The following is a 23,018-nucleotide window of genomic DNA, read 5'->3' on the forward strand; positions in this document are numbered from 1 at the left end:
AAAAACGTTTCTTTCGCATCAAATTTTTTATAATATATAAATAAAAAAATAATAAATAATATAAATATAAATAAATACTCATATTCAATAAATACTTACCAATTACATATCTCAATAAAAAATATCTCTATATTCGATAATTTAAATGTTCGCAATAATATTCCATAATTTATTCACACCTGTTTATATAATCCGATATTTACGACGTTTTCTTTATCGGCAATATTAAAAATTTTTATAACTTCGTAAAAATAACTTTGATAAAAAATATTGCGCAAGCAGGGATTGCGCGGAGAAATAAGAGTTGAGTTTGTTTCTGCGAATTTTAGAATCAAATATTTTACATACTCATGTTTCCTATTTTTTGTGTATTTGGAAATTGAAACTTGTAACCATTAACGATATTATTAAAAATATTATTTCAAAAAATTTCCATTGAATTCATCTTTGAAAATATGCGAAAGATTAGAGGTAAATAATAATTTTATAGAAATGAATATTCATAACATACATCGTATTGTTACGCTTACTCATTAAAGTCTAATCGTTCAAGCAAATAAAGAGATATAAAATATGTCACATTTAAATCACAATATGTTATCCGCAAAAAGAATAGACCTTTTCTTAACTATGTGATCCATATGGATGCAATGAGAAAGTATAAAAGTTCATCACATGATGTGTAAAGTCAATACGTACACCCACGATCGATACACGCAAGTTATTTTTACGACGACTGCCTCATTTATTGGATCGATAACCTTCAATGACTGACATTATTATTAGAGGCCTTAGGGAATACGATCTAAAAATAATTCGCGGCGTTCAAATTTGTACTCCGCATTTTTGTAGAACGAAGGCGGCGAATCATCACTTGAAATGAAGTTTCAACACAACTTTGAAATAAATAACTACATTAATATTAAATAAGCGAAAGAAATCTTTTATTTCGTCTTTCGCCATTACTGCCTAGATGGAAATATTCTTCTACTACATATCATATCAATTTAAAGCAATTGTCTTTATTGCAACTATCACTGTTACATTTTTATTTAACAACTGAATATTTTAAATAATTCGCAACGTATTTGCACGCATGGCATGTACTGGGGGAGTTTGAATTGTTTGATAAGTGTGGCCTTGATGAAACTCCCATCCAATGTTCGTATACGAATCCAGCCCAGGCTATGATACCGACGTACGATCTCTCAACTATCACGGAAGTGAATCGTTTGAAATATACTCTCTGACTCGTCGTCGACAACGGCCAATTTTGCACGATCCAACGTACGAGCATTCGTGTTCACGCGACAAATTTACCGCAGCAAAATGCAAATTCTCCGTAACATGTAGCGATAATTGCGCAGGATTGATTGTTTCGTAATTACATACACATATAATCTGATCAACGCTAGTATTGCATTAATGCATTAACTACTTCCGCTCGCAACACGTAGAATGCAAGTTTGTCAAACGACATCGGGAGAACTATTCATCACCGATAACATTTTCTCTCTCTCTCTCGATTCATACTCTCTAAAATTTTTAGAGAGAATCTTACTCTGAAGTCTTAGTCTTAAAGGTAAAAAATTGAGCCACTCTTTTTTCCAGAGTGACTCATTGTCAGTTTTTATTTTTTAGAGTGAGATTCCAGTTCAAAGAATTTAGGAAGTATATAAAGTATCCAATATATATTTTATTATATATAATTCGTTGTATGTATGTGTGTGTGTGTGTGTGTGTGTGTGCGTGTGATATAATCATCAAGATGTACCTATGACTATCATGTTTTTGACATTTTAAACGTTTATAATGTTTTCGCATTATACTTTAAAACAGTGAACATCCTGTACAATAAGCTACAATCATTTTTTACTTATCACTTTATAAATAAATCGCCGCCATGCAAATTTAACGACTGAAGCTGAAAAGTACGAAAATCCTCTACTAAAAAGACGAGTTGCAACTTCGCGAAAATCCTTCGAACTCGTCGCACAGGTCGTTCTCTTATTCATAAACCCAAATGCCTGCAGAACGAGTATATATAAAGAGCCGATCGATTTTGGTGGGGCTTGTTTTTCTCCTCAAACGTCGATAAATTATCGGGAGTAACATACGAGAGCGAAAATAACGAACAGTTAAAAATATCGAAAGCGCCTGAAGCGCGCTTTTGTTCACTCTTGTTTGCAAATACATCGAGCTCTTTACGCGAATAGCATATACCTCGTACAAATTGATGCAATTTAATACACAATGATTATTTTACCTCTGTTAGCGTAAAAATATTTCACGAACAATTCTAATAGGTGACATTGTTCGACATCCTATATAATAATTAGTACCCTCCCCCCCCTCCCGTTCACGATTTAACAAAAAACGACGGACATCCGTTTTGCTGCGATGAATTTATTTCTATCTTTTCAAAAGCAGACGATGCGTTAAATGTGCAACATACGAATCATGTCTCCATCAATATTATTCGAAATGAAAGGAAAACACGAGTCGGCTGCTCGATAGCGGACATCCCGTATTTTCTAGTCTACCTTCTGAAAATAGCGAGGTATCGACGCGTCACGTACAGGAAGCCAAGCACAGGATCTCGGCACTAGTTTAACTTGCACGGGATTAATATGGAGTGTTTAAATGCGTAAACAACACATAAAGATAAAGAAGAAAACTCCTTTCTGTAGCAAAGTCAGAGTAAAAAATAATGAAAATATTATAAAAATAAAAGTCTTTTAGCAGGAACAAAGCTGATAAGAAAATTAATTAAATTAATTAAAGTTGAGAATGTGCATCGTAAACCAAAAAACAACACTGAAACTAATAGAAACTTTTTTCTTATCAAAGTAGGAATGTGATATTTTTCTTCTTTTATCAAAACAGTAAGCATTTTAAATATAAAAGCTGCAACGCCTTATTTTATTATCTTTCGACTATTTAAACACAATAATTAAGAAATTTCTTTATAATACTTTTAGATTTATTACAAAAAAAGAAAGAGAGAAATTAAATTAATTCTTTACTGCAAGACAGTAATATACATTATATCTTGCAGATTATTAAACAGACAAAGTGCAATAAGTTCCTTATGCTTCCACCAGACTGCAGCACATACAACTGGAGCATTAATGCCGTCAGATGCTTTCGCATTCATAAGACTTTAAAGAGACCATTTTCGACTCTTTTAGTTCTTTCATAATACAGTAGTGTTTCATAATACAGTATTTGAATTATATTTGATATATTCGTGTAAATATTGAACGATATATTTTTTATATAAAATAGAGAAATTTTATTGCTAAGTGTGCACGTGCTGAAGCAATTAATGTCTTCATATGTAATCAGAATTATTAATACACAATAATTAAATATTTATGGATGATAACATAGAAATAAATATTTTAACTTGTCAAGAAACAATTGATTCCAAATTAGTCAAAAAATCTGAAGAATATAAAATTTCATTTATCCGCAGTCTATTTACACGAACAAGTTTATATTCAAATTCAAATTTCCTAATTCATAGCTGAACTATTATCAGAACTACAACGCCGTAGTTTAAATAATAGAAGCTCGATGTGCTCAACTCCAGTTTTCAGAATGTAAACTTCTATTATCGGAACTAATAAGTACTGGTAGAGAGGAGAATTATCTCTATTATCTAAACCATTCGGTTATCGAAACTGTCTTGTCCCCCCCGACAAGTTCGGATAAACAAAGTTCTACTGCTACTAGCACAATTGATGAGTTCTGTAACACACTGAATACATATAGGTACAAACCTCTTGATGTGTACACCAGCTCTGCTGGCAGTTATGCAATAATATAATGGAATTTATAATGCGAACAACTACTTTAAACACTATACTATTCAATAAGCAAACGACGAGAAATTTTAATAGATGTCATAGGAGACAACCTATAAATTTACAAAGAAGGGAATCTGATGCTTCCACGTGCGGATAATGAGATATTGCGCAGAATAGAATCTCAAAGTCCTTGGTGTACACAATGAGTGCAAATTTCAGCTTGACCTTTCCAAGTGACACACTTGAAGAAGAGATTTGTGGAGAAAGCAAGAATGAAATTATAGCTCTGCAGATGTAGGATTCGCCGTAGCGAAATAAGAATTTCTAGAGCAGGTAATTATTGTTAGCTCTTCAGCTCTCTTCTAACTTTGCATAATAATAATTACACTGATTATTATAATATTAAACAAATTCTTTGATTATTATTTCGATTATCTCTACCTACATCAATAACCTGTACGTCTAATTATTTAAGAAAGAGAATTGCTGTCGATATTTGTTCTTAAATTATCGAAATGATTAAAGTTGAAGTTATTACTAAAACATCTTATCCTATTAGATAATTGAAATTTTCATCTTAGTGAAATGCAGAATAATTAGATTTGAGTTTAACATCCTAAAGGAAAAATTCTATAGCAAAACCTATATATTGAAAGGACAGGAAAAGGAGGAGTGCAAATTTTCTAATAACCACTATAGATTGCATGAAGAAAATTCGAACCTTGACTGATGCTTGTCTCGACAAATGAGCTAGTCAGGTGCAAACTGCAGTCCTCGCCTTCGCAACTACGCCAATATGGGCCTGCACCTGTGCAGGCTGCGAAGGTGCGTTGCAGCTTGCGTGCGTGATACACGTAACTACCACATTGGTGTCGCGTGCAGCCACAAACACGCAGCAACAGTGAAAGGAAACCAGCAGCGAAAACGCAACGTTACACGGTTGACAGGCGCGCAGCAGCTCGGCTCGATTACTTCTCGCAGGTTTTCCTTCGTTCGTCCGTCGCGAAGGCGGAGAGACTTGTAGCTTTCGTAATATTGGAAAGTACTCGGCACATTGTCCCTAGAGACTAAGATACGATAATAATGCAAGGTTTCCGGTGGATTTGCCATAGCCCTACGACAATGCGCGGAGAATGCAATTCTGCAAACGAAACAAAAAACACAATGCGTTGTTTAAGAATAATAAAAAAAAATTTATTTCTGCGAATATTAAGATTTATATACATTTTGATAAAATACGAGACACAACACATTAAAAGAGATTAATAATTATTTCAACAGATTATAAAACGAATTATCCTTCTTTCGTTTGTATACTATTACAAATTAACTATTCAAGAATCAATTAAGTTCTGCAAACGCTTTTATAAAATCAATTATGCAGTTGAACGACCATCAAGAGAATTGCACGAAGAATTAAAAGAACATATTAATGAAGAATCGTATTACGGAGAAAAGTAGCTAAGGAGGTTTGAACTTTTCATTTTGCGTTGCTCTTCTCGTGTAAAAAATAGTCAACAAGGCGACTTCAGAGAAACCTTTTCCTTTTACATATTTGAGGAAAATATAAATTGTAATAAAGACTTAGATAAATACTAATTAAGATGGCTGTCAGAAAAAGCGAAAATATATAAAAATACAAAATAACTTAATGATGAAATAATCATACCTTAAAAAAAAAAGAGAAAAATAATAAATATATTTTTCATTACTCTCTTCAGTATAATCAGCTTTTAAAAATTATATATTGAATATGTATTTTATAAATCCTACTCCAGTTTTTGTTTAAAGATTTTGTAAAATATAATTTACGTCATGTAATCTTTCATATCATATTTCATGAATTATGTTATTCAACTCTTCGATTAAAATTTGGTATGGAATATGTACCGATTTCTAAGAAATAAAAATTAACAATCACAATGTTATCACGAAATTATTCTTCCTCGAATCGAGGAAGTTTCCGAGAGAATCTTGATGATCTCACTTTATCGAGATTGATGTGTGATCGTAAATCATCATGTTTAATAATAGTTTCCACGAATCAGATTCAGTTTTTTTCATCACGTTTCCTCATTCATACTATTAATCTGCAGTGTAACCATAAATAACAGACATACCAGCAAATATTTAAGATAAAAAAATTTTATAAAGCATAACCATCGTGTGACTAATAAAACAAAATTATTGATATTATTATTTCGTAAAAGTGCTCGTAACAATTAAGTATTGATATACTCCTTGCGAAAAGTGAGAAATCGACACTTTTTCAAGCAAGTATCGATCATTCTCCACTCCTAATTATTAGGCTCAATGGACGATTAACTTGACACAACCCTGCGTATTTCATTCTCTGCACGGTGTATTCCGCGCACCTGTCGCAAATAAACAACCGATAACATCGCCGTTTGTATCCAACTTCTTCGTTAGTGGTGCAAGCACCGATTCGTTTTTTTAGGTCGTTATTATCCGCAGATGGCAAACTGGTTCCAATTCAGCGGATTGCACGTATTTCGATCTCGTAAAAAGATATGGTAAAGAAAGATATTTATTCATCAGTTGTTAACTGTCATGATCGTATTGAATAAACTTTTAATAAATTCCTGCAACTGTTGTGCAATTATAACTGCACTTCGTACTGCTACAATTGGACGTAACAATTATAACAGAAAATTATCATTATGAAAAAAGTCGAAACGCGAACTCAGAGTTTCGAAAACAAAAAAAACAAAAAAAAAACGCTCGCGACAGAGAGAAGTTTGATAGTTCTCAAGAGAGAAGTTTAATAGTGATGTCTTGTTTTCTTACCTGGAGCCTGACGCGCGCCCTGGAGTAGCGTTTAAAGTTCGTTGAAGGAGGAGGCACGTCGTAGTTCCTGGATATACGCGTAGACGGCGGGACAATAGGATGGCCGTTGGTGACGGCGGAGGTCATCGTCGAGGCGTTCGTCGAGGGCGTGTCTCGATGGCTCTTGGTACGTCGTAATAATCGGCGTACCGTGTTCTTCACTGTCGCAGCAATGTGCGTTCCGCCTCCGCCGCGTTCACCACCGCCGCCACTCTCGTGATGACGGTGATGATGGTGCTGGTTCATCGTCTTGTTGTAGTCTACCACTTTCTTGACCCGCGTCGACGTGGGCACGGGTGCCACTTTGTGGCCACCCGTTTCCATCACGTACATCGTGTCCACGTGCGGAGCAATCCTGCTGGATTTCTTGCCGTACGGCCGCTGACGACGAAAACCGCTCTTCCACCGGTCTCTAATCGACCACAGCGCGTTCCCTTCTGTCGCGAAATGGAACGCCCTGCTGCGAATAGGCTTCACCGTTCGATACTGTGCACCGGAATACCCAGATGTGATTTGGCGATAAAAAAACACGGTCTTCTTGCGCAAGAAGAAATTTCTTTTTTCTATGTATGTAAAACGATTCCAAGAACGTATTAATTCTGCTATCGTGAAAGAAATTGTACACTTGCAAATAGCTCTGTCAGAGCTATTGCCAATCTCTTTCTTAGGAGATTTTAATTTTGGAATATCTTTTAAGATATTTCTAAAAATTTATTAGCTTTGCTTTAGCTTGAAAAGAATATTTTTTTCCTTTTTAAACCTCCCTTTTCTTATTTTATTCTTGTAATCTCAGTCTTAATGATGTAATATTTGTCATAATATCTTTTGGCGGTAACTCTCTTTTGCTCTCGTCGTAACCGTTCTGCTACTCAGACTACCGCTGTGCGTAATATGACTTCGGAATGTCTTCTCGGAACGCTAAGATTATATTATGAATCAGAATGCGTTCCAATCGCAAAGTTTTAGATATCTTTGTTACCACAGCGAGAGAAAGTTGGTTCGATCTTCCGTTCCTTTCACGACTCCTCGCGGCTTTCTGCCTTCCCTGTAACACTTACTATGAGATCTCAATGCCTCTTGTTTCCTAAACGACAGGATGTCGAGCGCAGCTGCGGACCGTTCGATAATTTTATGCGGTTTACGCGTTTAAGTTGCTTCCATGAAGCGAACAGAATCCATGTGCTCGAAAAGAGAAAGCTATACATCCAGGATAATTTAGTTCTAATGTATCATGATCACGGAAATCATTAATTAAAATTAATCTATCGATCTGTCTTTTACTGGCGATTAAAAACTGCTTTAATAATTATCTTTTTAATAATATATTTTCTTCATCGATGCGTCCCTTTTGATTCTTCGTGTAGTTCTCAACGGTCATTCAACTCGGTTGCCGTGGTAAAGCGTACAGAGTTTCACGTTAAGCCAAACTTTCGAGTAATTTAACTGTGGCGTGGCAGAGTAAAGTTGCCGTTTGGTAAATTGCGACCTTGCGAACTGTAGCGGTTGCACACGTTGTATCAACACTTTCAGAATCAGTTTACAATTCAGCAGCAATCGTTCAACAACTCTTCTCGCGTACCAAGCTTTCGTTGAATTTTCGTCGAATTCCAACGATTACTTTTCTCGACCTTCACTGTATTATATACTATCTGAATAAATAAGTGTAGGAGTTTGAACGAGTTGAATTTCCGAGTTCTCTCATGTCACTTCAGCGATTGCAATTCGACATTCGACATAACATTTTGAGCAAATCGATCTTGCTTTGAATGTAACGCAAACGTCGTAATGCAAACGAGAGACACGAGATCTTGATTGATAATAACGTGGTTACAATCACGGCGATGGCGACACGACGATGACGATATATTACGCAGCTTCCTTCCTTTAATCGCGACGCGGTGATGATTAATTAGATTTGCGTACGATGCCTTTCCATTGGTGCTACTTCGAGCGTCACACCACATGTTTACGCGAATTTGACCCGACGATGGGGTTTTACAAGCAGTGTGTTGCTCGCAGGTGTTGCTGCCGAGGTTGATGTCCCCGGCAGGTGGATGAAAGTAATCTTTATCGCAATTCCCAAATATTTAAACGGTTTACCGTAATTTAATTTAGAGGCAATTAGGACGCTTCTGAGAGCAAAATTAAAATTTCGTCTATATTAAAAGATGAATGATAGAAATTAAATATTGATCGAAATAAATCTCTTGCGATGATAACGCTATGATACTGAGAAAGAAATCGCAGGAAGAATAATGATTGTTTATTGTACCTATACTGGTTTCTATTTAGTCTAGTTTCTAAATTAAATTTTTCATAAAATAATCTAAGATAAAGAGAGTTTATTTCTTTCTGAAATTAGTCATTTAAAAATAGATTTATGTAATTTTTTTTAGATATTTAAAAAAAAAATAAATTTTACTATACTGAAATAATATTATGGAACTAACTAAAATAACATTATGGACATTCGAATAGTTGTTTACTACTCAGAAGTGTTCCGTTGCTCGAAGAAAATTAAATGATACTGATCCGTAGTATCTCGCCGTAGGGGACTTAAGTGCAAATTGTGAGCGCACCTGGATGCGCTCGTTACATTTATCGATCCCGTTTCCTTACGCCGAGACCTTAAAATTCCCGGCATAGAGAATGGATGAGCTACATCACGGCGCGGATGCAATTAGTCGAGGGTCACTGCACCCGATAAACCATCTCCGGAAAGTCATGATAAGAGACGCATTACCGGAACCGTCTGCATTTCCAAATCTACAACCAAGCGAAGTCTTTTCAAACTGTGAATTATCAAGTCGTCTTACGCGGAAATCCAGTCACAAATAACATACATTAAATTATATTTACATTAACGTAATGTAAATGTCTTTGTACATTCATTTTCTCTAGGGATCAATAGTGTAACTTTTTTCCTAACACTGAGAAAAATTTCCAGACTCTATCCGTTCAAAATGTAACAAACGAATATTTCCGATAGATTTTGATCGTATTTAAGACTATCCGATGAAATTTTAGGACTATCCGATAAAATATTAAGAAAATTTTATTTAGAGTTTAATTCAAAACAGCGTGCGGTTACATGTCACAAAATTTATTAATTAATTATTAATTTGAAATTACCATTCTAACGAAATGGCTTACGTGCAATGATGTCATTTATAATAATAAGATAAAAAATATTTATACGTTTCCACTAAATCAACATAATGCGATGAACGCGGTGAAAAAATTCATTAAAGACAGGACGATTAACGCTAATTCTATAATCGGAATAATTAATGCATTTTACTGCGTTTGCAGGCATGATAACGTTATTTCTGTAAAACATGCGAAGGGAAACTCTTTAAACATATGCAGACAGAATCCAAAACCTACTTTCAACATATGCCCCAATTAAAGTTTTAAAGCGAATTTAATCTCGGTGAAAACTATCTTGCTTATGAACGTGAAAAGTATTATGGAACTAATGGAATTCACGCCATTTTGATCGTAAAATTTTATCGCACATCATTACAAATAATCGCGTGAAAAATATAGAAATAAAAATATAAAATAAAAAACGTCAAGTTGAGATTATTATGAAATGAAAGAGTGACAGGAAAAATGTACTTTTCTCATAAAAATATTCAGAATTTTACGCTCTTTAAATTTGCTGAAATTAATATTATTCGTCAAAATTAATTTGAGTCTTAATTTTACGATATTTTATGACATATTAAAACGTCGGAACAGTTTTCAACGAAATGTTATAAGTAAAGTACTGTAAATGGTTCTAATCCAACGTGTGAAATGCAAATAATGCAGTAAACACAACGTGATCTCATTATTATTTCCGGTATACTCGTGAATGTCCAAAGGTTATGCACTCCTTATCAGTTCATAACATCAGATATCGAATGCACTACGTACTGTGTTGTACAATGTAGATATTATGGTCATCGAAGTGATCTAATAGTCCGGCAATATCATTGTTACGCTAAGTCATGCCGAAACAAACTGAATTTGCTGGCGAGGGTTCGTTTGAGAAATTGCAAGGGAAAATTGCGAGAACTAATATTCATGAATTCGCTTTGTTCGCAATATCGTTAAAACGTTTTGGCAATTATCTAGCCCGTTCGCCACGGTCGTTCTTCTATCAGACATTAAGGTATCTAATCGAAAATTATATAACCTCGCGTGATCTGCAGAAAGCTATTTTGTGAAGAAGAAAAAGAGAAAATTACATAAGGTCCTTCAATAACATTAACTCACTCGAGCTTTCAATGGTTATTATGTCAAAAAAAAAAAAGATACGCCCGTCTCTTTAAATCCAATTCAATTAAACTAATCATCTGTGATCGATTCTAATCAAGTGTAAAACGATGTTTAACGTAAAAGCTCACAAGGTCAAAGTGGAATATACAACAGAAAGTTTCTTAAAGCTTTGCGATAAAGCTATCATCCTGTGTTCGTTCAAAAATGATAACACATTTCCTAAAATCTTAAATAACTTGCGCATATATTAAATGTATGTTAAATGTTGTGTATACATATACATTAGATAATATATAGATCCTACCTAATATATATATAAAATATATATACATTATACAGGGTGTTCTATTTTAATTTACCACCAAAATCTTTTTGATTTTAGAAAAAAATGTTTTACACAAAAGTGAAACAAAACAATAAGATAAATTAATTAGTGTAAAGAAAACATAGCTGCTTATTTAAAAAATTAGCCATTTTATCTACATATTACTTTTTAAACAAGTAACAAATATGTTTCCTCCATCTAAAAGAAAAACAACGTGACCAAAATGCGTTGAAGTTGTTCTACTGTTGTCTAAAACATTGTTTCTAAAATCAAAAATAAAAGAACATTTAGAATGGGACATAAAAATGGGACACCCTGTATATGTAGTATCTATTATATATACACACGAAATTGAACAGACGTTTTTAGATAACAGAACATCTCATTCGTTGCTAGGATAAAGTTACAACGGATATCCGGTCGTGTCATGAATAACGAACGACGGGCTTCTCCTTCGGGCGTAATCGTAAGAGGTCGACATTCCTAAGCGCGCAGCATGAATCACCCATCATGATGGAAAAGACACGACAAAACCAATAATTTTCATGTAAACACGGACGAGGTTCTCTAGACATTCAAATCAGAAATGGCGAATGTAACACGCGATTTGCTTCGTAACCACGATTTGTTACGCCATTACTCAATAAATTAACGACATAAATTCGCGATTTCATTTTACCGGTTTTATTTTACTAACACTTATAATTTTATAAATATAAATTTAAACTATGAGAATACTACATATGTATTTTATTCCTAATTGTAAATAGTCATAAAAAAATTAATCTCCTTTAAACAATAATAGTATAAATACGTTATTAATTATAATTAAAATAATAATTTATAAAATCAAAAATTTAATTATAGAAAATTTCTAGTTATAAAGTATGATGCAGATTCTTAAAAAAAAAAGTAGCTGAAGGTACATCAACGTCATCTTGAGCAATTTAAAAATTTCAAATCACCTAGAGTTCGCGGATTAATGAAACGGTATGCAAAATCGACGAGAGAGATGCAATGAATGAACGTTCATGTGCAGCGAATTGAAAATTTCTCTCGTTTATGCTCGACATGACAATGCTCAAGGAAGGAAGGCAGTTTCTCGCCAGTGAGAAGAAATTACAACGCGTCCTCGTAATGTTCCAAGCGACGTCGCAAAGGACGGCATCGATGTGCGTATGCGTATGCGCGTGCGTGTGAGCGGGTCTCCTTGAGCTCGGTAGTGCATATCTCCGTTGTACGATGCACTCTCTTTTGCTGCCTACGCCAAGCGCAACCTGGCAGGGCGAGGCAAAGGCGAATTCCACAATATCGGTTTTTTTTTTATGTGCAAGGCACGGAGGAAGAAGAGTTCACATTTGCGATCCATCGAGAAGGTAAGCAAATGAATTTGAACGGTGAATGACCACAAATGCGAATAATAATAAAAAGAAAATACCGAAAAAGAATAATTTTCTAATATTGTGTAGTGAAATAGATAGCGATTTACGTGATAATTTCTTGCGATTCATATTCTTGGAAACTTTCAAAATCGATATAATTATAATTATATTTATAATTATAACTCATAAACTCTATGTTTTTCGAGTCCTTTTAACAAAATAAATGTAAGAAAAATATTTTTAGAAAAAGATGTAAAATAGAAAAAAAAATTAATAAAGTAGAAGAAATAAAGAAATAATAATAAAGTAGATTGGGTGCGTCAGTATTACTGTTGTTAGAAACATTTGTTTTTTTCAAGAGTTGCAATAGATTGCATTCACCGATCGCTAGCTAGCAGCTGACAGAATTACGTGTTGACGCAATGGGCGTGTTGAATCGACCGCGAAACATCACACCGTCACCACCCACCGTATAGCAGTCTTGTGCACTCGCGTAGATCGAACGTCAATATGAAATACAAGGAACACTGAGATCGTATCATCAAGATCGAGAGTTACATAAATACTTCCAAAAAAGTTTGATAAAATTTAACGGCATAATTTGATTTGTTTTAATCTTGTAAGTCTTTATGTTCACCTTTGCACTATGAAAGTTCGTAACCACGCAAGCTTAATTGACAATTCTTGAAAAAATTATCATGTATTTACTTTTATTCATTTTCCATATTTAAATAATTTTATCTATTTTTCAGACAAATTAATTAATAAGAATTAATATAATATAAACAATTAAACTTCATATAAAAAAATTTCGCATTTATCACAATTATATAATTAGAGTATAATTATTTTTTCGTATTTCATATATCTTTTCATTCAATATTCTTTTTTAATAATTATATATATAAAGATGTATTAAACAAGTCTAAAATTCCAATCTCTTCATGTATATTTTAATACCATTTTTAAATGATAAGAGATTTCGAGCGATAAACGGTACTTGCAACGCACACTTTTCACCAGAAAAATGCGGCCGCGAATCCTTCGAGACGGGAGAGAACACGAGATACATTTTGTAAGGTCATTGGAGAATCTTAGCTCCACGACTTCCTAATGTTATTAACGTAAATGAATTAACGCTATTCTAGAATGTAGATGCGAGAAACCGGAAAAGTACAGTGGCATAAATCGCGTGAACTTTAGAATTTCCAAGAATAAAAAGAACGATACTTCATTGTGTCTAAGATATATTGCGATAAACTCGCAAACACAATAGAGAGACAGAAATTGATCAATCATAGTCGAATGTGAGAATAAGAAGAATAATCGACTATGATTGGTCAATTCCTTGAAGCTTAAGATTTACTACACCTATTGTGTTCGCGGAGTAATGTATATATTACATATATATATAAAGCATCGTGCAGTTTACATTTCCCAACTGTCAAGTATCAAATGACAAGTTTTAAAAGTGATAGTTTCAATCTTGAAGTATAGTCATTGCAATCTTGAGGAAACAAATTTATCACAAACTAAGAATATAATAAATCCATATAACAAATCAAACTAACCAAGACTCCTTATAAAGAATTGGAAAGAATAAGGGCGTTAGGAGTCAGGCGCAGAAAACGTCGCGCAAATAATACACCTATGAAGCTTGAAACTTCTTTATTCAACAAACGCGCTTACATGTTTCAGCTCATTTTTTAGCCTTCCTCGGAGCAAACACAAACTAACATATATAAACTACAAGTTATCTTGTCATGGTGAGCTACATCGAGAATTTCAATGCCAGAATTAAACAAACATGCAAGCGCGTTTGTTGAATAAAGAAGTTTCAAGCTTCATAGATGTATTATTTGCGCGACATCTGCGCCTGACTCCTAACGCCCTTATTCTTTCCAATTCTTCAACAATATAATTTTATGGCACAATTACCACGGTATATAAACTATAATAAGACATTGGTCGTTGGCAGAAAAATAGGCTGCGCTGATAGGCGATTGAGCGAGTTAATGAAGCTAGACAGCGGCGTGTATAAAAGCATCCCGATCATCGGTTAGATCAATCGATAGATCTCCTTAGTCAACTACCTAGTGGCTTTGACGTTACAATAATGTTCCACGCGTCCGTTCGTCGAATGGACCTGTTGCACCCTCGAGGCGCAAATTGAAAAGCATCGCGTCGTCGTACAATGCATCATCTATGCGTGTCACGTGCCTCGGGGAATGGGCGCTGCCGCGCTCTTACAACATTCTACTTAAATTAGTGAAACTACAAATTAGAGTGCCAGCTAGAAACGTAAGTCGACAAACTAATCGCGATAGAACATAGAACAAAGGAATTCAGTTTTTTTTGCAATTAAACACGAGAACGGATCGATGCTATCGCAAAAGACAAGTCAATTGTCTTTAGTAGACGTGCACGAGAAGCTCGCGATGGAACGATTACATATAGAGATATTTCCAAGTAAACGATTGCATGGTCTAAAAATATAAAAAACGAGAACCTCTTCCTGTAGAATATTATGGAAATCTTTACACTTTTACATTCTGTTGTCTTTTGTATCTTGTTTACAATTGATTAATTTTATGTAGGTTTAATTTATATTTCAGGGTTTATTACATTTTTTCTCGGATTAAATGAAATTGTTCCTTGAAATCTCAATTTATAACATGGATGTTTTCAAAATTTATTTGTCATGGGTTTTACATATCTTTTGCACGTTTTCATATCTGATAAGCAATCGAGCAAGTCATTAGTATTCATATTTATATAACTCGTTCATCATAAAGCACGTCAATCCGGTTTTACCTATGATAGATAATTCACTTTAAATAAAATTGCTATTCTTTATTTTGCCTTTTTTAGCTAAATAAGGAAGTGGATGCTTGTTCGATGAATAATCGCGTTCGACGAAGACGACATTATTCATCGTTAATAAACTCGGAATATCGAATCTCTTTCTCATCTAGAATGCGATTGCCGAATAGAATCGAACGCCATGATGGGCTGCTCCGGCTTAAGTCTAAGACCAGAGCTTGCCAATTGTCGGGCCAATGTTTACATCGCTGGTATTAATATCAACGGAATAATACGCCGGCAGGCACGCGTTATCCCTCGACGACCAACGACGTCATCCAGGGATATGCGCGTCATGCGCGTAAATTTCCAGAGATCAACATCGTTCACCGTGTTGGCTATCAAAAACAAGATATACCGCGGATTACGGCATACTATACACATACGAGCAACAAACAACTATATTATCAGAACGAGGAACAGTGCGTAGAATCGTTCACGGTGCACCATCACTAGATACAGTCCACCGAGTATGTATCAATAATTGAATAATCCATTCACTTTCCATATATACAAAAAAAAAAAAAAGAAAAGATACATTACGAATTTTCACTCTCGTCGTATCCTCGTGCCGCCATGTGGCCGAACGAAATATGAGAAGAAACTGAGAAGAGTACGCGAAAAATTAATCGAGATGTATAGGATAGTCGAAGAGGAAAGTATAAAAGCGAGGCATATAAAAGCTAGGTGTGTAGAGGGACAGCAAAGTCACATCCTTGACATTTCGCTCGATCGACACACGTGTGTGCGTCGTCGAACGAGATGTATGCGTGTAGTTTTGTTAATTCAATGTATCGGTATATATACGCGGCGTGCAAACACACCCTGGAGAAATGTGCTCCGGTTTCATGGAATTGTCCATCCACGCGTATCTCTCCTCCCGTATCGTACTATCTATCGAAGCGCGAAAGAGGAAACAGCCCAGTTGTCGTGGTACCTACACACACGCACGCACACACCGTCAATCGCGCTCAACGTGCTGCCTGATCGCGAGTCTCGTGCTAACTGAGCGCGTCGAGCGTCGAACGGGGATACGCCGGCGAGCTCTCTTCGTTGCTGGATCTTGCCAGCAAGCGTGATACGCGCTGCTCCCGCCCGTCCGCCTCTCGCTTTGCACCACGTGTATGCGTGCACACGCACACATATGCACCAGGAGTCTCCTCGATCAGGCTTCAGTGAGATCACGAATCATTCGCGCACGAAACTGATACCGACCAAAATCAATATAATTTCAATGGACGCGATCAGTTTAAAAAGCGATATCGCATTTCTGTAATCTTTTCCTAGAAGCAAAAAGACAAACGTTCATGTGAATGCATACTAAAATTCATATGACTTATTTGTTGATGTAAAATGATGAATTTTTATTGGACGAGAGCCATGCTACAGGAGAAGATGAAAGGTAGAGAAATTTTTGTTGACAGAGATACACGATACATGCTTAGATCTTGATGCGTGAAAATAAAGTCTGTTTGGTTTCGGTAATGGCACTGCGAGACGTAACAGCGCCAAGAATAAAATCAAAGTATATAGTGAAAGATTTCAATTAAATTTCAATAACCATAATAGTTATCTTAATGTAAATATGAACGCATATTCTATGCTATAAATGATGCGACAATAAGTCATTACTTTAAGTCTTAAGCCGTAAGAAATTGAGCTGCCATAATGAGAATCAAATGTGAGAAGAATAATCGATTGTGATTGATCAATTTTTTAAGGTTCGAGACTTAAAGCTTGGATAATAATTTATTGTAGAAAACTCATAATTTTTAGGTCTGTTTTTATTCTTGCATTAGACTGTATTAGAATTCTCTCTTTCTCGCTCTTTCGTCAAATATCAAATATATACCTATCTCACTTCAAGTTTCAAAAATATTTACTAATTAGCCAAAAAAAACAGACCTTTCTCACTATCATGTAATTATTGTGTCACTCACAGGTCTTTTATTCCCAATGCTCCAATTCTTTTTTGTGAAGTTTATTCTTTACATTCTCACAGAACCAAAAATAGAGATTATCGACGTTATACCGGTTTGAAACCTCAATCAAGTATACACAGGAAATGCGACATATTATATGTGTGCATATCGTCTTTTGCTGGATTATCTTTCGTGCGTGCGTTTTTTATCGATTTGTTGTTATAATGATAAGTAATTATCGTATGTATCAAGGATGAAAGGATTCCGATACGTTTACTCGTGGCGGTAACCCATCAATTTGCCGTCGGTTATCTATAGAACCCAATGGTAATCATACGCACGACAAAAATAACTTGTATGAAAGAGGCTACATGTGTACAGACAGTACATTTCTAGGAATTCTTTTTTAAAAATGATCGATTCCTTTTACCATTTAATGTCACTTGTGATTTGTGCCAGTAGATGTGTGTCAGTTAGCATCTGGATAATATCTTAAATTACACAGGCGTATGTAAAAAAAAGTTTGTAACTAGCGTCAATAGTCATTTCTAATGTATTTTTGCCCGTTAAATACGGATCCGTCGTCCACAGTTGACTATCACGTCACAATTTTCAGAAAAATTGCGTGAAAGGAATAAAAACCGACAATTTCTAGAGTTTTCAAGACGTTGTAGCACCAGCGTTAAATTTTTTCCAAATTTGGTTAATGTCATGCGAAAGTAAATAACTTTTAGATTTAACACGAATTTATTGCCCACTTTGGACAACGGATTTAACGAGCAAAATACATTGGAAATATCTATTTGCACGCTTCTAATCAAAGAAAGGTCGTATTTTGTAGGCCTGTATTCTCATTTAAGATGTCAAGATAATTTGGTATAATTAAGTGGATCAGGTAAAGTGTCCTATGCTATACTTTGGTGAAAACCTGTAACTAACTCATCATTTCTCGTGAATCAAATACTACCCAATTAAGAATTGTTTTGCCTACAAAGTCTGCGAGTCAGAAAGTGCACGAGAAATCTCTTAAAAACGAATGCGTGTACCTACTTTTACAAACTGCGCGCATTATATACATCACGTAACGTAACTAATCGTGATTGCAAGTGAAACACCTTGCAAAAGCGTTGTGTCTGTCAGAGAGTAACGGGAAAGCAAAAATATCATTCCGCGATTTTAACTGTTCTGTCGTTATTACATTCCATACTTAAAACGTTGATTCATCACACGTAACGTTTAATTCAGATAACCCCAATTTTTAAAGACTTTAAATTCCAGTTTTTGAAACTGTGAACTGCGATTATCCATAGGTTAACTATATGCAGACGCGCAATGTATTAATCGTAATGAAATACCAATAATCTGCGATATTTGCAGATTCATTCAAATAAATAAAGCAGAATTTTTTAATGTAATTACACGATGATTGTAACGATTAAACAGTGTGCATAGTTGAAAACACACACACACACACACACACACAGTGTGCGTATATTGAAAAAGATGATATATCAATATTATTTTAATAATATTAAACAATGTTATTTTAATAGAAAATAATTTTGTTAATTCAATAATTCTATCAACAAAACAAATACGTCATATTCTTGTTTTAATAAAATTTTACTTTTTTAATTTGTCATTAAATCAATATTACTTTTAATTAAAATAATATTCCTGATACATTTTTTCAATATACGCCCACAACTATTGTTGATATAACTTTTCTTTTTCAATGTATAAACACACATAAATTGTATGCGTTTTAGCACGTTAAATTACAAATAATAAAAAAAATTGTTGAATAAAGTGTAAATTTGTTTTATTATTAATTTCCCTTATAATACAATTGCAACGATTATTCTTATACGATGGTAACCACCGAATGCCTCGAGTTTACATAATCGAGGGCAAGATATTGTGTACACGCAAATTTATGAGCAAATTTCACGTGCGTTTACACATCGGACGCCAGAGTCGATTCGAGCGAATAGAAATTAAGCGCAACACGCAACCGCTCCTAAATGTATTCGTTGCACAACGAACGCATCAGTTTCACAGTGAGAGAGAGTGTGTAGGCATAGCACGGGAGAACTTTGGTTAGCGGGGTAGGCAAAAAGGACCTGGTGGTAGGAGGCGGATCAGAGAAACGAGCGGACGGATCTATTAGATTAATTGACTTTGGGAATTGATGCATGTAACCTAGCGCGAGGCAAACCTTTATACGAGTTAGTACACGAGGATCTATCGTGGATTTTAACCCTCGGATGGACGCGTTTTATTTCACAAACATCGTTCTCGGTCACTTGAGACCCGCCGCAGTTAGTATCCTTTACTATCTTATATCAAAATCGAGCCAGCAGTAACAGTATATCATGAAATTTCTATCATAACATAACAGAAAGCCGGAGCGCTTTCGTTTCGTTAAAATTTTATTGGCACATGTTTTACATAAACGTACAATTTTCTTAATATGATTAAATAAATAAAAAATAATTTCTATATTTAAAAAATATTTAAAAATATTTTTAAAAATTTAAAATTAAAAATTTAAATATTTGAAAATAGATATAAAAGAAATTTTTTTTTAAATATTTCTTTATTTTAAAAATATTTTTATCCCACTGAATTAATTTGTGAATATTGTATATAATAATTTATCTCGAAATTTATCTTGAAATTAAATTGATAGTGATCAATGGTCTCAAACATCAATGATCGATGGCAATCTTCGAAGAGGGTTTAAAGTGGAAAGTTCGGGTCATAACCTTCGGTAGTCGGAAACTTTCTCGTATATATGTATGGACGGAGTATATCTTTTCACGAATAGAAAGTGATATTACTTGAAGAGAAAATAATACGTTCCGGCGCGATAGCACGACATTGAACGGTAGTTGCCAATTAAAAACTAATAAAAAAAACTGTCTGGACGCATGCATGAAGATTCATGGTCATTAACTCATCACCAACGATATGTCATAGCTATATATTAATTTCCAAGTAAACCATGTCATCAATAATTTCACTAATTTGTCACTTTCAATTTATATTCTTCTTATTATAATTTGATAAATACAACGCTACTCTAAAGTAAGATTTTGAAGCATTAAATATTTAGCAGTTTTTATAAATTTTATTATTCCTGTTAATTTAATCGGTGTCAGAGCGATCGGATCTGGAGTGAAAAGACAGATCGATCGATTATAGTTAAACTACTTGTGCGAACATCCTTGACATCTTCCCTTTATATCCACGAAGAAACTCAACCTAGTTAATGCTCGTTAGTTACGCGAACAATAATTAAAATTATGTTTAACCTCAATCAACTTTACTCGATGATCATGCAACAAGTATAACGGTAGGACGTCGGAGAAAGGAAAAAATAGCGACATGTGCGAGAAGTTCAGGATTTTGCTCTTTGAGCGCATAAAGATTAACCTAATTAACCCAGTCCGATTGTACAACCGTCATATTTAAAGTACGACAGCAAAGTGCTTTGATTTGAATAACGCAAACTGTAAAATGCCTTCACGTAACACCAGGATTTTTGTATAATGTCAAAGATGAAAGGCGGCGTTATTAAAGGTAAAGTCAAGATTTTAACAGCGTTGTAATTAGCCTCATGTCTGAAAGATGTGCGTATAGCTATATAAAAAAATACTGAAAATAATTAATTGTAAATAAAGATTTTATGTAAAGTATAATATTAAAAAATAAATAAAAAATCAATTAGTTGAAGACAAATTTTCAGTGTTCGCGTAATAATTTGTTAAATAAATATATGAAGTTTTTATTATCATCCAGTGATGTAAAATACTTTTTTGTTCATTCTTAAATTTCAAAGTAAGTCCATTATAAATATTTCTCGTATAAGACTTTTATTTATTAAATTTATTACAAACGTAATTTAAAAAAATAATAATCATTTATATCTGAAAGTTATAAAAATATAAGCGCATTTATACGAAAACCTTATGCCAGAACATTCATTTTTTAGTATAGATCGATGACGTAAACTGAACGTTTTCAGGAACTTATTCGTGGCCTTTACACCTAGATGTAAATTGAACCGGTAAAGATTCAAATAATTTATGAGAAGAAGTATTCCAAGAGGATCGAATAAACTAGTTTGTCCTAACAAACATGAAAAGAATATATATAATATCATTGGAAATTTAACTGTATCGCTTCAAATACAACAAAGTATAAAAAGCTAGTTTTTTGTGTGGATCTTTACTAATCTCGATAAATGATATTTTAAAGTATATTTATATCTCACAACTATGTATTAACATTTCAGAATTATGAGCGTCATAAAAATGTTTTTCTTTCTGGTCTTCGTTTGCTATCATTTCATAATCATCTAAATAAAAACTCGGTTGATAAATTAAATTACAAATCAAAATAAGTTCTAAAGACACAAATCATATATCTTATTTGTGTAATAAATAGAAGTTGTAAAACAATTGTTCATATTACTGGATAGATAGTGTTACTATAAACAATTTTGCAATTTAGTCGAAAACATTTATAAATAAAAAAAAATCTTCCTTTTTATCCTTGTAAGATAAATTAAAAGATTATAAACTATCGTTTTATAAAATATTTATAAATATTTATTTAAGTATGTCGAGTACACAAACCTTTCTTTTCATTTAACTCTCTTTCAGAGATTTTCCATTTTTATTTTCTTGCTATCCATACACACACAATATTCCTTTATAAAAGAGATCTTACAATATGTTCAAGATTTTTTCAATATTTGTTGGAATATCGTATTCAAATTGACGACTTATCTCGATAAAATTTCAGAAATAAAGTACAATTCTGAAATGCAAGACAATATGCACAAGGTACATTTGTACTGATGATCTTACAATATCTGACTCGTTGTCTAATGAACAGAGACTGATCTTTCAATTGTGAGTCACATGTTGCGATGTCTAATAGTCTAGACGCGCCGGCTAACCCAACTTTTTTTTCCTGAAACTTTCGAAGCCGTTGGCATTCTAATAAAACTTATGCAAGGCTGAACGAGTAATGATTCACGAGCCAGAATATCGCTGGCATTATCGTTGCCAGCACTACCGTTCGAATAAGAACACGCGGGCTGGACAGGCTATGATTAGCACCATCATCCCGGCTGGAGGTGTATCGGTTAATTAATTCTGTACCCCTTTTGACCCTCGAGCATGTAATGTGTCTTGCATTCGATATACCGTTAACACATGAATTTCCAGTTTTTTTAAATATTTCATAAAACGTAGGATATGTATTTTTTTTTATACAGGGTGTCCTGACCTTTTTCGCCAATCACTTTTGTAGATAGAGCGGACTAAACTGACTTGTGAGTCGAAAAGTCCTCTACCATTTTGCAATTTTCGCAATAGTTAACAAGATATTAATTACTAAAAATTGCAAAATATTGGTCTTGAATAATTTTTTACTCAAACACTATCAACTTTACAGAAAAACTGCAAGAGACAAAAATTTTTTATTTTCTTCTCATAAAGGTCTGAGAATTTTTTCAGAATTTTTTAATACCGTATTTTCTCATGTTGGTAAAAATAAGAAAATGTAGTACTAAAAAATTGATATAAAA

General features: G+C 34.0%; 1 protein-coding gene across 4 annotated transcripts in view; it reads right to left on the reverse strand.

The window, feature by feature from the left end:
• The window catches only part of LOC108770127 (serine/threonine-protein kinase MARK2), a 106,450-nt gene that overhangs the window by 53,791 nt on the left and 29,641 nt on the right, over positions 1-23,018 (reverse strand). The window contains exon 1 of one of the 4 annotated variants that reach the window (XM_018521449.1): positions 6,621-7,331. The exons of the other annotated variants lie outside the window; for them this stretch is intronic. Coding sequence (XP_018376951.1) covers positions 6,621-6,992 — 372 coding nt within the window. The 5' untranslated portion in view covers positions 6,993-7,331. Of the gene's footprint in view, positions 1-6,620; positions 7,332-23,018 lie in introns of those variants that run through there. 4 annotated transcript variants of the gene reach the window in all.

The sequence above is a fragment of the Trachymyrmex cornetzi genome, unplaced genomic scaffold (genome assembly GCF_001594075.2).
Source record: "Trachymyrmex cornetzi isolate Tcor2-1 unplaced genomic scaffold, Tcor1.1 scaffold99, whole genome shotgun sequence".
NCBI classification, from domain to species: Eukaryota; Metazoa; Arthropoda; class Insecta; order Hymenoptera; family Formicidae; genus Trachymyrmex; species Trachymyrmex cornetzi.